The sequence below is a fragment of the Mastacembelus armatus genome, chromosome 13, assembly GCF_900324485.2.
Source record: "Mastacembelus armatus chromosome 13, fMasArm1.2, whole genome shotgun sequence".
NCBI classification, from domain to species: domain Eukaryota; kingdom Metazoa; phylum Chordata; class Actinopteri; order Synbranchiformes; family Mastacembelidae; genus Mastacembelus; species Mastacembelus armatus.
This window is the reverse complement of record NC_046645.1, coordinates 9,423,416-9,439,681: the sequence shown is the minus strand read 5'-3', so window position 1 is coordinate 9,439,681 and position 16,266 is coordinate 9,423,416. Positions and strand designations below refer to the sequence as shown.

Genomic DNA, 16,266 nt, shown 5'->3' with positions numbered 1-16,266 from the left:
TGTCGTTGTGCCTGTTTGGTAGTGAGCCAGAGTGGTATTTTTGGCCCTGTGCACTTGTCAGTAGCTCAGATTCGTCTGAGATGTTACACAGCTGCAAGCCCACCAGGCTGCCTTCTCACGTGCTTTGTATCAAACTTCATTAATTCCTTAGCTTCAATATAACATGGGAAGCAACTGTGGAGTGTCTGACTGGTATACAGCTCAACAAGCAGCCAAAGGTTAGCCACATCTTCATTCAGTCCAGGAATACAGAGCATGACGGCTTAACTGTGTTAGTGTTATGTGTCCTCTCTCCTTATTATGTTTATGTAACATGAAAGATGAGCCATTCTCAACTGCTCAGGGTGCTGAAAACCAGCCCACTAATGCTGCTGATTTGTCATCTGGCAGGGGAACTTCCTCTAAAATGATCATTTGCAGTAAAAAAAGGAATCAAACCTCATGAGAAATTTATAGAAATATGAATCCTAGTGTAAGGATTGCACTCTCTTAACAACTTCCCCTTTCACTACAAATCAGACAATCACCGTCAATGTTACCAGGCTACTGTTCTGTTGACCCACTACATTAACAAACCAGGTATGTTTTTTTTTTTGTTTTTTTACAGGATTATCCAAGAACAAAGCTTTGTTTGCTCAATAAATGTGTTTGCTTTTATTGAATGACACTATTCTACTGCATCTGTAAATTTTGGGGTGTTTTCTTAGAAAAAAATAAATAAATACAAATAAGGTAAGATGGTCACATTAAACTATGTGCAATCACATAGCTGCACATCTAAAAAAAACATTAAGATTTGATATATATAAGATATATTTTGCATGTACTATGTTACATGTAGTACTAGGTAGTCTTTTTTTTTTTTTTAATTACATACTCCTCAGTTCAAAACGTTATTGATAGGTCTTTCTTTGTGAATCATGAATTATAAAAATAAAAACATCTGCACCAAAGGAAATGTTTTAATATTTAATACAAATAAGCTACAAAAGACCTGTGAAAACTGAGTTGGCAGTTACTCTGCCACCACCTGCTGGTCACATCAGAACATGACTTTTAGTCAGGGCTATTTATTTACAGTGTTTACAAGAAACATAACTTAAATGAAAAAAAAAATAAACACTTTCATCCAATATATAGGATCTTAGTAAATGAGACAGCATGTTGAATCTGGGTCACCCCCAACTGTGTTCATCTCAAAGTCACTAGGTGCAGAACAAGTTGGAATAGTCAGTCCAGGTCTACATGATTCCCTGAGGCTGCCCCTTTCCTGCAATCTTTTTGGAACACTCCAGCAAAGCATTGTGGATGTCTTTGGCACAGGAGATCTGAGACTTGATCATGACCAGGTACTGGGCATAGGACATGGACTCCGTCTGCACTGTGTCTGGCTTGGTGGCTGTGGGGACCAGGTTGGGTGAATGTTTGGCACTGTCAATGCTCTGAGAGAGGCACTCGTATGCCAGTCGCTGCACAAAGGAAAAACAAAATTTTAGTTTGTGTTGTCCACAGTAATGTGTAGGTACATTACAATACAAAGAACACATAAGCTATTGTATATGATGTAGGGCTGCAACAACTAATCGATATTATGGATAAAAATTTGATTATCAAAATAGTTGGCAATGAATGCATCAATTAGTTGGATCTAGTAATGTAGCTGTTTCCGGCAGGACACAATGAACAGCTACAAAGAGGAAAATGAATAGAGTAGAAAAGTGAAATTGAACAAATTTCACACTGTTGTGTAGTGGTAGTGGTGCTGCCTACCTGTTCCAGTGTTTCTGTTATGTGGTCAGATAATCAGTCACCCAGTAACATGTTTACAGCTCTCATGACAACTGACAGTTATTTGCACATCTCACTGAGCAGACAGACTTCTGCTTTATCTGAAGTCGGTCCACACTGACTCTAAGATATTAGCATGAGACCTATGTCACCCTTAAAATACAAACAAAAATAATTCCAGTTGGTTTCATTTTTGTTATTACATGTGTAGCAAACTCGCTGTTTAAAGTTCATATTTTGACAATCGCCCGATTAATCGATTATTAAAATAGTTGTTAGTTGCAACCTCGATAAGCAACATTTAGGTCACAGGACAGGAATGTTTTTGATCAAAGGCACACAGGACTGCCTCACTAATGTTAGCCTTATCCTGATTTATAAAATATATCTTTGTACTATACTTAAGTGTTAAATTATGTCCAGTGTTGATTGGTTGTTGGTTGTCAGTCGGTATGAATAAGTGAATCTTACCAAACACAGCTCCAGCTGATCGCAGAGAGCATAAAACTCCTCCAGGCTCTTGTCAAAGCGCTGAACAGAGGTGTCGCTGCTTTTGCTAAACCAGAAAGAAACAAACAGACACAATGAAGGATCCGAGGCGTCTTACTTCTGGACCAGCCGCACGTCGATGGGGTTTGAACACACAACTTTACAGCCCTAAGAAATCAAGCTAAAGATACTTACACCCCGTTGTCAATGGCGGTGTTATGAGTCAGATTCAGGGACGCTATCTTCATCACATTCTGAGAAGAGAGACAAAAGTGCAACGTTACTGTTGTTGAGCATTAATTTCTTTATGCCAGCGACTCGTTGTGAAGTCGTTGGCGAACCAGCTACAGATGTTCTGGGTAGTTTGGTCACCTGCAGACTCTCCTTCAGCTGTGGGATCAGCATCTTAAATCTGTGAACTGGGTCAAAGTCTTGCTGTTGACTCAGTTGCTGCTGTTGCTGTTGTATTGATGTAGGCGGTTGTAATCCAGGCTGAGACATCGACCCGCCAGGCTGCTGTTGCTGTTGCGACGCCATCTTGATCCGCTATGACGCACAAGCCGGAAGCTGTGTAAACTTTCCGCTTAATTTCTTTTCAAAATAAAATGCTTTCTAGAACCACCCAGCTTTTAAAATGTAATCCCGCAAATTCTAGGAGACTCGCCGTCTACTTTGCTGTACCCTATTCCTGTTGGTCCGTTGTTTCTTTGAACTAATAAACATTTATTATACGTATTTATTATAAGATATGGTTCTTCTCTATGACTCTTTGTGAATGAAATAAGTGTTTAATTAATTTCTTTAAAGTGCGGTTCTACGTCTGATGCAAATATTTTAAATCGTAAATGAATTATTGAACTGACGGGCACAGCCGTTCGGGGTCCACTGGACCAGGTCCATTGTTGTTTGGAAGTCGTCGAATTGGGTTAAAACATGTTCACAATGACCTGTGATGGACTGGTGACCTGTCCAGCGTGTACCGCTGCCTTTCACCCAAAGAGAGCTGGGATAGGCTCCAGTAGATCATTTTCGTCGAGCAAAGGTTTTAATTATTCGTGTGAAAAATTAGAACAAATTTTAAAACACCAAATTAGCTGAGTTTTTAATTCCAACATAAAGCAGTTATTTATTTATTACAGAGTCCTGAGATTTATATTATTAAGATGTATGTTTACTTCAGAATGTAATTTTATTCAGACCTAATATAGTGGTGGGAGGGCTAAATGAGCGGTTTTCTTGGTGGGTTCTTGAACTCAGCAGCTCCCTGCAGCCGCAGCTCTCGAAGGAAACCCCGTAGTGCCGCAGCGCCATTCGGTAACTGCAGTAGCGTCCAAAATGGCAGGAGCTGATGGAGACGACTCTCTCTACCCTATCGCCGTTCTCATTGATGAACTGCGAAACGAGGATGTTCAGGTAGCAACGCTAGTTTCGAGTGTAATCCTTTTTTATATTGTACATCAACTTGAATTCGTTTTGTCGCATTTCTGAGGCGGGCATCTGATTGCTAGCTGGCTAACTAGCAAACATGCTAGCTAACCTTCCCAGTTCTGGCCTAACAGGAATTTTATGCCGGGCGCACCCTGCTCTGCCAATCCGTTTCCTTAACCTGGATTTACGGCCGCAGTTGCTGTTTTTGAGTAACGGTTAATATAATGTGGGTTGGTAGGTGCTTACTATCTTAAATTTATCGGTAGAAATGATTTGGGTACGACAAGCCTTAGCCAAACAAGTCATTGACCGCTAGAGTTAACCGCAACATCAGTATGCTAGTCTAGCTTATCCTTAAAATCAGCAGTCACAACAACAGGGGGTTCAAGGCCGCGGTGGCTAGAGCTAATTGTCTATAGCTCATTTATTCCTAGCAATTATAGTCAGCTTTCATCACCGTTTGAAATGCTTGGCTAATGCTACCTACCTAGCTAGGTTTGGCGAAGATGCGCAGCCAAAATATTAACAGAATCAGTCGGTGTTGTAGTTAATTCTGCCTGGTTAGTAGAGTTTGATGGGGCTTATTCTTTGACTCGAATTATTAAATGTGTTTTAATTTTGTCTGTTTATTTTTCTGAACAGTTACGCCTGAACAGCATCAAGAAGCTGTCTACCATAGCTCTGGCCCTTGGCGTAGAGAGAACTCGTACTGAACTCCTCCCTTTCCTCACAGGTGATAGTTAGTTTACTCATTGAAATGGGCTGCAATCTCTCAACTGAAAATGTGTTCTCAATGGAGTTTAACTTTTCTTTCTGTCATGTCTCAGATACTATCTATGATGAGGATGAGGTCCTTTTGGCCTTGGCTGAGCAGCTTGGCAATTTCACTATGTTGGTGGGAGGGCCGGAGTATGTACACTGTCTCTTGGTAAGTTTAGTGACATCGAAGTAACTGGAGAGGTCATGTAAATATAAAGATTTCCTCCTATCTTTAAGGAGAAATGGGAAGTTTTACAAGACATTTAACAAGTCCATGTTATCAATACAATGCACTCCTGTGACTGTTGCAATTTTTTTTTTATTAAAGTACCTTTTGTGTGATAATGGAGTTAAATCAGAGGCACAGACTGTAAAGCTTTTATGATTTCATCCTAGAATTTGATCTCTCCAAATATTTGATCATTTTTTTTGTATTAAGTTGTATAAATTTTAACTGACTCTTCTCTAGCTGTGTAAAGTTGGTTAGAAAAATGTCTACCTATTTATATGTTATATTAGGGTTGGGCGATATGACCTAAATAAAAAAAATCCCAAATTTTTTCACAAAAAAAAACCTATTTACGATTTAAATCTTTCTTGGGAACGAGTTCTTCCCTGCTTGCTGCCATGTTGTTTGTTTATTGCTAATATGGCAAACACGTGGGGGAAGGGGCTGAGCCCAGAGGAGAATATCGGTGGATGTTAAAGAGAAAACCGATTTTCATTCAAAGAAGTTGATGTAAACTACACATTCAAGTTAACTGATAAAACTGGTTTATCGCCCAGCCCTCACTACAATAAAATCTGATGCCTACCTTTCTGTTGGATCAACCAAAATATTGTATCCATTTACACAGGATTGATGTATTAAAAAACTATATGCACATCTTCATAATGTCTTATATAAGTAGTTCAAGACTCTAATCCTATCTATCCTTGTCCCATTTTCATGAACAGCCGCCTCTGGAGAGCCTAGCTACAGTGGAAGAGACAGTAGTCAGAGACAAAGCTGTGGAATCACTGCGAAAGATTTCTCAGGAGCACTCTCCAGTTGACCTGGAAGTCCATTTTGAGCCTTTGGTCAAGCGGCTGGCCAGTGGTGACTGGTTCACTTCTCGCACATCTGCCTGCGGCCTCTTTAGTGTCTGTTATCCTCGTGTCTCCAGCACTGTCAAGGCTGAGATCCGCCAGTATGAGGCTTCTTAATATAATCCAGCACTTTTTTGAATACTCTAAATACTTATTTGTACTTACATGCATTGTGGATGCCATTTCATATATAGCACAAGTGATTGTGCTATTCTTGTAACCATGTTGGTTCTACAATTAGTTTTGTCTGATAAAATGTCTGTGGCTATTTCTAGGCATTTTCGCACCTTGTGTTCAGATGATACTCCTATGGTGCGTCGTGCTGCAGCATCAAAACTGGGGGAGTTTGCTAAAGTCTTGGAGCTGGATTATGTAAAAAGTGATATCATTTCTCTCTTCACTGCTCTGGCCTCTGACGAGCAGGTATCACCTCTTCTTTTTAATTTAAATTGCTGTAGCACTCTGTGTTCTACTATCATTTATAAGTCTGTTTGGCTCTTAAAACTAAATGGCTGATGGGTAAACTAATCTCATTTCCGGCCTCCGTCAGGACTCAGTACGGCTGCTTGCAGTGGAGGCCTGTGTTAGTATTGCAACTCTGCTGCCTCAAGAGGACCTGGAAACCCTGGTGATGCCAACTCTGCGCCAGGCTGCAGAGGACAAGTCCTGGAGGGTCCGCTACATGGTGGCCGACAAGTTCTCTGAGGTAAGCAGTCTTAAGGTTTCTTTCCTCCTTTTCTTTTGGCCTTGCTGACATTCTGATTTAATTTATAATTATGTAAAAAATGTAACTTGAAAAAAAAGTCCTATTCTGTTTGGCCAGTTCCTAAGAACTTTTTGAACCTAATATTATTGATGCCTGTGCGGTGCAAACAAGCCTTAACGTCAGCATTCATATTATCCACACACACACACACACACACACGATCTCAAGTCAGTGTCGATTACATTTACATGTGTAGGAACCCTTTAATAACTGGTGTGATAAGTGCAAAATACTATCAATATCCAAATTACTGAGCAGTGTATCCTGGTAAAGACATAAATGTGTCTCTCAAGTTAATGTCTCTGTGATCTTAGTTCTAATTTAATATTAAAATGTATTATTAATACAGCTCAACATTCATTGCCCTATTTGAAAACTCAATGAAAATGTATGCTTGGTGGCATTTTATCTCTTAATTTCTAAGCCAGAATCGGGCCACAGCAAATCAGTTTGGAGTGCTTGTGCTTCAGCTTTTGCAACTGTCACTGAATTTTTTTCTTTTAATCTTTTGCTGTTGTGTATGCTCTTTAAAGTATTCATTGCAGAATTGAACACTTTGCCAAATGCACTTTTAAGCTTTCTGATGACAAAAGCAGAGTGTAAACACTAAATGATTGCGGAAGTACTGTTTGTATAAGAGAAAACTGACATTTACCATTATTTGGTACAAATTGTATGCATTGTAACTCAGTGTTGTAGCACTGATGAAACACCTGTAGAGTGAATAGAGTCAAATATGCATTCACTGGTGCACATCATACAACAGGCTCAGGTCAGGTAATCAGTGACCCATTAAAATGTTTACAGTTTTCATATCAATTGACAATTATTTGCAAATATCACTGAGCAGACAGACTTCTGTTTTATCTGATGTTGGTCCATGCTGACTCTAAGATACAGGCATGAGATGTCACCCTTAACCTCTGCGTTTTTAGGCTTCATATCTGTGTTTCCCCTTGTTGAATGTGAAAACGTCACATACACGCACACACACACACACACAAGTGGTCCTGATGACCGACACAAGTCAGTCTGTATGTTTTCACATAAAAACTCCAGACTCTAGACTTGTTGTTTTTAGGCATGGGTACCTATATCTGTGTAATATATTTTTGCTATTAGCACAGAAAATGAGACACCTCTCAGCACATCAATCTGACTACTTGCCTGCTGACTTTGTAAGCGTAGGGCAGAGAGGCAGGGCTGCTGTTGACACACAGAGCACTCTAAATGTGAGCGATTTTGGTGGATGCACATTGGGCCGTTGCTGTGTACTATGGTTGTTATGTGTGCCACTGAGACGCTATGACTGTTATACCATGTGTTGTTTCAAGTTTCATATTTTGAGAAAAAGATTTATATTTTGTAGAAAAGATAATTGGCGATTAATCAATTGTTCAAATAGATTTGTGTCGCAGTCCTGCAAAGGTAATTGAAAGTCAGCCAGGTGTTACCCACAAGCATCTCTACATATGCACAAAACATATTGACTTGAACCTGGTTGAACCTTTTATATTTTAGTGCCAGTGTTGAGTACTTGTATCCATGATTGTCTTGTACTTTTATCCATGATGAATAAAAAGCAATGTTGTAGGATGTGTATATTGCACAGTAACCATTATAATGTAGAGCAGAACATCCTAAACATGCCTACCCTTAATCTGAATTCTTAACCAGGCTGTTGTAATGCATTCAGTACTCCATTACTGGGCTATTAGCATTTTTTTTAAAACCATGTTTATTTTCCAAAACAGAAAATTGTTTTCTAATAATAAAAAAAAAGCATTATATTAAGTAGGAATTCTGTTTTATTTTGTCATTTACTGTACTGACAACAGTACACACATCAACCCTGCCACAAATGTTGCTTTTTTCCCCTATAACGTAAAGTCTGTGAAGTTGTTTGTATATATATATTTTCTCTACACAGTAATTGCATACTGAGAAACATTGATTTTTCTGAATGCAGCTCCAGAAAGCAGTGGGGCCTGAGATCACCAAGAACGATCTGGTCCCTGCCTTTCAAAATCTTCTTAAGGACTGTGAAGCTGAGGTCCGTGCTGCTGCAGCCAACAAAGTCAAAGGTCGGCACATAAATATACAATACCTGTGGTAGACTTGCTGGAAAGATGAGTTGCATGGCATAAATGGACCAACTTGTTTCAGCCTTTGTTTGATGTATTACATTTAATTGACAATATACTCTCTTCTTCTATGTCAGAATTCTGTGAGAACCTCCCAGAGGACAACCGTGAACAAATCATCATGACTCACATTCTGCCATGCGTAAAGGTAAAGAATAAACGTTATAGTCTTTCATATTGTGGCATTTCTGTGGTGCTTCACTGCTCAGTTGAACAAAAAAGACTTTGCTATGAGGTATTAAACATGTAAAATGACTAGATGCCTATCTTTTATAGTCTTCCCCAAAGTGTATATGCAGGCACATGGTATTGTTACTTTCATTTAAATTATTTTCAAATGTATTTTTTAAATTTAATTCTTTTGATGGCATATATGTGACTCGTTGCTGATAATCTCAAATGCCAAGAAAATTTTGAGTTTCTCTTCCTACACTGGTAAAACTGGGGTTTTGCTTACAGGCTATGAAGTTTCTTAGCCTACTAGACTCCTATATTTTCCCATATCATCTCCAAATCTCAATATTTGATGAGTAAAATGAGAACATTCGCTGAAATGGGAACAATGCTGTGAACAAATTCCTTTACAAGATCTTGGATAAAATGGTGGACTGGTGTATTTTCAGGAATAGAAATATTTCCCATGCTGTAGATTGAAATCTGTGTTTAATATGCTGCTTTTGATCAGAATAAGCCATAAAGGAAAATCATATTTACTAATTTATGGTGAAATGGTGGTCTGACTACTGCCTGGGTAGACATAATGCCTTCACAGAGACCCACTAATGTAAAAAATAAGCATAAATGGCTGTTAAGGGGGTTGTTTTGTTGGGTGGTTGCAAAAAAAGTGTTAATATTGTTCTGATTTTGAACAGCAGGTGGCACTGTTGTATTTGTATTGAGTTGTTGAAGTGCTACTGACTCAAAAACTATATATTTTTTTTTTTATTCACTAGTACTGTGGTCAGTACAGCCAGCCCAGTATTAAAATTCCTGGTTTTATAGACTTTGATTTGTAAAATGTACAGATCATTGTTTCTTGTCAACATATCAAGAGTAAAAACAAATTTATACAGGTAGTAATAAACTAACACACAACTTTAGTAAAGCTGTAAGAACATCATAATGCCAGAATCACACACTCAGCTGCCACTTTTAGGTAATACTCCATGAAGAAGCTTTTATTGTCAGACTACTGTATTACACGATTAGCTTGAAGGCGTTCCGTTTATGTTGACTGTTTGAGAAGGGTGTTGACCAGATTGTATGGTAATTTTGAGAACTAGTTCGTGCTGCGGCTAAGCTGCACTGCATTATACAGAGAGTTGCTTCTGTTATCTAGCCTGGCCTCAGTGATATTCTATATGAAGATGTCATGAATCACAGGTATTTCTATAATTTTGTTCATTCAATTTAAGTCCCACCACTTGACTTCTTTAAAAGAGCTACAGTTTTATAGTAAACTGGTACTGGTTTGAAATAATCTGTGAGCATGACAATTGGTAATGGGCAGTTTGTGTCCCATTTTTAGACAATGCTTTTTCTGTGTATGTCATAGTTGGTGTTTTCCACCTAAAATAAACTATGGCTGTCAACTGTGCCAGTATTAAAATCAGCTTTTCTGTGTTTAAAGTGGTTATAGACTTCCTCTGTGGTGTATTGTCCGTGTGACCCATAGTAATAGTCTGTGATTATGTAGATATGCGGTCTTTACTGTTTGTGCTGATCTCTCTCTCTCTCTCTCGTGTATCCCATTTCTAACCAGGAACTTGTTTCAGACACCAACCAGCACGTGAAGTCAGCCCTGGCCTCGGTCATTATGGGCCTTTCTACCATCCTGGGCAAGGACAACACAATAGAGCACTTGCTGCCTCTTTTTCTGGCTCAGCTCAAAGATGAGGTAAAGAAAAAGCAGACTTGTGATCATTGCGCCAGTTTCTCTTATATTAGACACAGCTAGCTTTTGGAAATCCTCACAGCAGTTCTTATTTTGGTAACATTCACAGCCAGAAATTTTCTGTGAAGTGTCTGACTTGACCAACTTCTTTGGCATTTAATGATCAGCATGTCTGAGACAGGGTAATGCCACTTAGCCACAGCCACCAGCTGTACCTGGCTGCCACCTGGTTGGGTAGGTGGATGATTCATGCAGTTTGCAGCCAGTCTGAGACCTTGCAATTACAAGACTGAATAGCTGTGTGTAGAGGCAAACATAATGAAAAGCTGACCCCAGTGTAACTGTAGATGTTGGCTGGATGTGTTTGATTGTATGTACGTAAGTAGAAAATGTAGGTATTTTGCTGGGTAAAGTATTATGTTTGACTTTCAGTATTGTACCTATATTTGTAAAATTGTTTTTCTGTTTCATCTAGAACGATATCCCAGTAGCCTTTTATCTGATAGATGCGTTTCTACGACATAAATTAGCATATTGAAAGCAGACAAGAGTTTGACAGGTTAGACACAAAAGTTTATAAATGTATTGGAAAGCTTGAGACTGTCAGATCTTCAACTGCTTTCCTTAGTCCTATTTAAAGATGGCCCACTTCCTTACAGCACAAACCAAAGACCAAGAGTGTCTAATTAGATTACAGTCCAAACTGACAGCTTTGAGTTAAAAATTTTAATAATTCAATGTGCATCTGTCTGAGACATTTTTAAAAGAAGCAAATTAGAGCTGAAGCAAATTTTCATTTAAAGCTCTTGGATATCAACATAGACTAGAGTTTTGTAGACAAACTATTTGGATATCCTTTTTGTTATGCTATACTTTACTATAAAGCAAAGTTTAAGTTTATCTTTCCTTAGGGTATATCATTTTTAAATAAATATGACATACACATTTGTCTGAGTATTCTTATCAAGGCACTCTGCCATAAGCTTACCATGTCCATTTGAATCATTTTCTTGTCACAGTGCCCTGAGGTGCGTCTCAACATCATCTCCAACCTGGACTGTGTGAATGAGGTGATTGGTATTCGTCAGCTCTCCCAGTCACTGCTGCCCGCCATTGTGGAACTGGCAGAGGATGCAAAGTGGAGGGTCAGGCTTGCCATCATAGAGTATATGCCCCTGTTGGCAGGGCAGCTGGTGAGTCAAGGAGTCTAGGAATACAGCTGAAACCCATATCAATTATGCTTTAACACTGTTTTTAATTAGTACCACGCACAGAACCAGAAATTTTATACAATGTGCAGACAAATTGACCCTGATTTTAGAGTAGACATCCAGGAAATCAGTCTAATTATGCAGTGTCCTTGTTTCCTCAGGGAGTGGAGTTCTTCGACGAGAAGCTCAATGCTCTTTGTATGGCCTGGCTTATTGACCACGGTAAGGTGCTGAGGTGTTAGTTTTCCCAGGGTTCATAGTACGCTAACTAATAAAACTAAAAGTGCTTTTTTAAGTCATTCCACGTTTTGTCATTCCATTGTGATCAGTTTGCATTTTGTTGTCGACAGCAACCTGTCACACCATAATAATCACTATCTCTCTTTTTAACTTTTTTTTTTTTCTTTAATGTTGATACTGACAACTGCTACATATGCTCATTGTTACAGGCTTAATATGATGTGATTCAGACTCTTGCACTCTATTTTATGTTTTTAGTCTCGGTCACCTGATTGTGGTCCCTCAGGCAACAGGTCTATGGTGCCACTCTGTCATTGTATTATTAGCAGAAGGGGAAACAAAGAACCTGGGGTGGAGGGGAAGAGACTGACGAGAGTGGCTTGAAGTGAGAAAATTGAGGGCTCGCTGCAGGACGTGATAGTCTGTGGCTATTGTGCATGTCTGAATGTACTGCTGAAGAATTGGCCTTTTTCTCACTAGCTATGTTCACAATATACACTATACTAATACATTAGCTGCATGTAAGGAAAGAGCAATGTAAAGACGACTACATTCCATAGTTGGTATTGGCAATTTGTAATCCGAATTTTTCTCACTAGTCTGAATTTGTGCCACCATGGGGCAGTAAACTATTCATACTTTCTGTACAGTATGTATTGTGTACTGCAGTTTAATGGCTTAAAAACTGAGTTTATTTCTGTTTATATCTTTTCCTGGGGCTCTTCTTTCTACACAGCACTTTAAACTGCTCAGTGAGACAATCACTCATATTCAAATGCAGGAGGAGCTGTCTACCCATCGAGCTCACCAACACAAACTGCACCGTTTTATAATCTCATGCAGTGTTTTTTTATGTGCGTTTTTCATCCTGAGTACATGGCTTTCACATCTTGTTTTTATCAAGTTTTCAACAAGAGGCGCATGCTCACTGTTGAGGACAAAGGGCCAGCTGGGTTACATCACTGGAATGCTGCTGCTGTGTGCATTTTTGGCCGGGGTTAGGGCTGTGCTACCTTTACGTAAGCTCTTCAAAGAAACACAAGACTAGTGTCTGTCCCTCACTGACTCTATTACAAAGATTAAAATGTCATTTCACATGACAAATTCTTTTTTCTGCTTTCCTGTATGCTGTATTGCTGTTACAAGGTTTGTGAGTGAACTGCAAAACCTTTTGTTTTTATGTTTTATTGCTGATAATTGAAAAGGAGGCATTTAACTTAAAAAATACTGTGTAAAAACGTTTCCTACATATGAATGTTGACACGATGTACACATTCAAGCTTCCTTTGCGGATTACATGCATGTGTGCCAAGTGAAGCCTCATCAATGATTTTTATACCACAGAACAAAAGGTCCATGCAGTCTGCCATGATATGAAATGAAACTTCAGAAAAAGCAACTGAGAAGGGATCCATCAAAGTGTGTGTAGAGAATAGAGCAGTATAGCAATATTTGAATACAAGTAATCAGGATCGCAAAATAATTAGTGTGTAACTTGTGTGAAGAAGTTGAACCCAGCAGATGTTGCCACATAACAGGCCCTGATCCACACAACCTCTTCTCCATCATGGACCCCTGGAAACAGAAACCTGAGCTCATCTTTCACACAGGATGTTGTCTCTTAATGTTTTTTAGTGTATGCCATCCGTGAGGCAGCTACCTGCAACCTAATGAAGCTTGTGGAAAAGTTTGGAGCTGAATGGGCTCAGAACACCATTGTACCCAAAGTGCTGGGCATGGCCAATGACCCCAATTACCTCCACAGGATGACAACTCTCTTCTGCATCAACGTGAGTTAACTGCATCACCGGCCATAAGCTCGGTGTCATGTTTAGATTCTTGAAGTTAGTATGCAGCGTTTAATGATCCTCTGTGACACTTGTTTTGTACTGTCCAGTCTGTGTAGACCTGCATTAATTCTTCTATTAAAAACGTATTTGTTCATTATCTCTATAAATGTTATGTGGTGACTGCTTGCATTGTGTTCCAGGCTTTGTCAGAGGCATGTGGCCAGGAGATCACCACTAAGCAGATGCTACCAGTAGTCCTCAAGATGTCCAATGACCAAGTGGCCAATGTGCGCTTCAATGTGGCCAAATCCCTTCAGAAAATTGGCCCAGTCCTTGACAGCAAGTACGTTTTCTCTTCAGTGACTATAAAAGTTGGTTCCCTGAAATAGAGACCCAGCATTGTCAGTGTAATAATTGTCATTCTCTTTCCATAGTGCCCTTCAAACAGAAGTGAAACCCGTGCTGGAGAAGCTGGCCTCAGACGCAGACATGGATGTCAAGTACTTTGCCCAGGAGGCGATCAGTGGTATGCATGATTCTCTTCTTCATTGAACCTCACTTTTACATGACATGAATCATATTGGACATATGTTTGAGGCTTAACGATGTAGCTAAAATTATATTCTCATTTCCTCCTGTTTACACAGTTCTCGCCCTAGCATAACCAACCCAATATGGCTACACCCGACAACCACCCAAATCAACAACGCAAACAATTTTACAAGATAATTTATTGATGTTGAGGAACAACTGGTTAATGTATAGAGAAAGCTGATAACAATTGTTTTATCCTTTTTCTTTTTACTGTCCTATGATAGTCCACGGCCAGGCGTAGCACAGGCTTCTTTAACTCTTTGCTGTAAATGGGTGCTTTAATAAAGGCAAAGTGTGACGAAATTGCATTAAGTGGTGCATGCTGACTAATGTGCTACTGTACTAGCTAGGCATCGCTAACCAGAACCCCTCTCACATTCCTCCCTTTTACGTCCCTCACCACTGTTGTACTTCAGCACAGTCATTGCAGTGTATTTTGTCTATGTTTGCTGTTTAGCACCCAGGGCCATGCTAGCTCTCTGTGCTGCTGCACTCTTCTCCCAGTGCTAGACACAAACTTTGAGCAGCAGATGGTGCAACAAGCTGTTTATTTTGCTGAGCTTCCTCCCAAATCAGCCTTTTGATAGCTTCCTTTTCCCAGCGACGCTACTGTGGCTCTCTGGAGAAGTGATTGAAAGGCCTGTGCAGGTCTAGTAGGCAATTTTTTTTTTTTTTTGTAACACCAGACCAAACCTGTTGTGTCCCCTAAATGCCTCAAAAACTTGTACAGAAGCTCCAACAAAGACAAAATGGGTGTACATTATTGCATGTAATCCAATGAACTCTGATTGCATGTACCAATCAGTCTCAAATGATGTCCTTTCCCAACTCAATCTCCTTCTGCACTGTTTGTTCTCTGCAGCAAAACAGAATTGGTCAAACAAATGAATTACCTCAGCCCAAAGTAATTGGGACCAACTCGGTCATAAAGTGTTGCTTATAATTATCCCTCCTCCGAATCCTCAGTGATTTTGTTCATGTGCAAAGATGGGAAATAGTAGTCAGCTTTGAGTTTCTGCGATATTTTCTCAGCATTTCTTAATCCTTGTGCCAATGACTTTGATAAACTGGTTGTTTTCTTTAAATATGCCTGAGTAAACAGTTTTCACTTGTCCTGTTCTGTAAAGACATCTGTCTTCTGTAAGGGACACTTTATTCCTTGGACATTAATGGGATGGTAAAACTAAATTGACTACAGCTGTCACGGCCGTGGCGTTAGCAAAACCACGATACTCCTAAAGCCACCCTTTAAATTCATGCCAGGTCCTCCACTGTACATGAGATTTGAAGCACAGTCGGTGAACGTTCAGGGCCACCCATAGACTTCACAAATCTCTACACGGTGGAGAACAAGTGCATGCTTTCAAAGCAAGTGGGATGGGGGACGTGGAGCATGTGTAGTAAGATTGCATAATGTTTTATTATGGGGTGGGAGCTGGGCTGGTTATGGGCGGGTTGAATAAATGTATCATCTGTGTTGATAAAGAAACTTTTGTCTTTCCCTGGACTTACTCCCTTGTCCTCCCCTCTCCCTTCTCATTTTCCTCTCTTGAATAAACCTTTATTGTTGATTGTCCTGTATCACAGACTGTGTTTTTATTTTTATTTTGAATTTTCTCCACAGTTGGGATGCTGTACTACTGTATCTTGATCTGAATAAAGTAACACAAAGAACCAGTGCAGCCTGCTTTTATAACTTCATCACACCAAGGCCAAGGTTTGCAATGTTGTGACCAGTAATAGGAAATTATCCTTTTACTGGTCACAACATTGGAATCTGAGTCACAACAGCTGTACTGTGAATTTCTGTTTCAGATCTGCACTTAGATCAGACATCAAACTTTAATAATCTCAAAGATAACTGCCATTTTTTCATAAGGGTCTTTCTGTGAAGATGAGTTCAGCTTGTTGGATCATCAATAGAATCCAATCCAATTATGTATAAATGCTACAAAAATGTTCTGTCTTCAAAAAGATTTGTGGGCAGCAGCACTTTCAGTGTTTATCAGAACATTACAGGCTTCAGTTTTATTCCATTCAAAAGAACTTTGCATCACACTGCACTGTGATTGTG

At 39.5% G+C, this 16,266-nt stretch overlaps 2 protein-coding genes across 2 annotated transcripts; one reads left to right on the top strand and one right to left on the bottom strand.

Annotated features, from left to right (window-relative positions):
• Positions 1–944: 944 nt before the first annotated feature.
• Positions 945–2,828, bottom strand: med29 (mediator complex subunit 29). The gene is made up of 4 exons (XM_026298874.1): positions 2,650–2,828; positions 2,473–2,531; positions 2,260–2,344; positions 945–1,469 (listed from the first exon to the last, which is right to left on the bottom strand). Exons 1-4 carry the CDS (start codon positions 2,812–2,814, stop codon positions 1,242–1,244), a joined length of 537 nt encoding a protein of 178 aa, XP_026154659.1. The 5' UTR covers positions 2,815–2,828; the 3' UTR covers positions 945–1,241.
• A 713-nt stretch (positions 2,829–3,541) lies between these two features.
• On the top strand, positions 3,542–15,869 carry ppp2r1bb (protein phosphatase 2, regulatory subunit A, beta b). The gene is made up of 15 exons (XM_026332212.1): positions 3,542–3,690; positions 4,348–4,438; positions 4,533–4,633; positions 5,422–5,654; positions 5,829–5,976; positions 6,104–6,259; positions 8,289–8,403; positions 8,541–8,611; positions 10,226–10,360; positions 11,377–11,550; positions 11,730–11,790; positions 13,444–13,598; positions 13,799–13,941; positions 14,033–14,124; positions 14,246–15,869. The coding sequence occupies exons 1-15, from the start codon at positions 3,613–3,615 to the stop codon at positions 14,260–14,262; spliced, it is 1,770 nt and encodes a 589-aa protein (XP_026187997.1). The 5' UTR covers positions 3,542–3,612; the 3' UTR covers positions 14,263–15,869.
• The last annotated feature ends 397 nt before the right edge of the window (positions 15,870–16,266 follow it).

What these genes read in the sequence shown, in the direction of transcription:
- med29 (XM_026298874.1), bottom strand. Translation starts at nt 2,814, where the DNA reads ATGGCGTCGCAACAGCAACAGCAGCCTGGCGGGTCGATGTCTCAGCCT. An exon ending in AGCTGAAGGAGAGTCTGCAG is followed by an intron (nt 2,532 to 2,649) that starts GTGACCAAACTA and finishes CTCTCTTCTCAG; the next exon opens with AATGTGATGAAGATAGCGTC. An exon ending in ATCAGCTGGAGCTGTGTTTG is followed by an intron (nt 1,470 to 2,259) that starts GTAAGATTCACT and finishes TCCTTTGTGCAG; the next exon opens with CGACTGGCATACGAGTGCCT.
- ppp2r1bb (XM_026332212.1), top strand. Translation starts at nt 3,613, where the DNA reads ATGGCAGGAGCTGATGGAGACGACTCTCTCTACCCTATCGCCGTTCTC. An exon ending in ACATTCTGCCATGCGTAAAG is followed by an intron (nt 8,612 to 10,225) that starts GTAAAGAATAAA and finishes ATTTCTAACCAG; the next exon opens with GAACTTGTTTCAGACACCAA. An exon ending in CCCTGTTGGCAGGGCAGCTG is followed by an intron (nt 11,551 to 11,729) that starts GTGAGTCAAGGA and finishes TTGTTTCCTCAG; the next exon opens with GGAGTGGAGTTCTTCGACGA.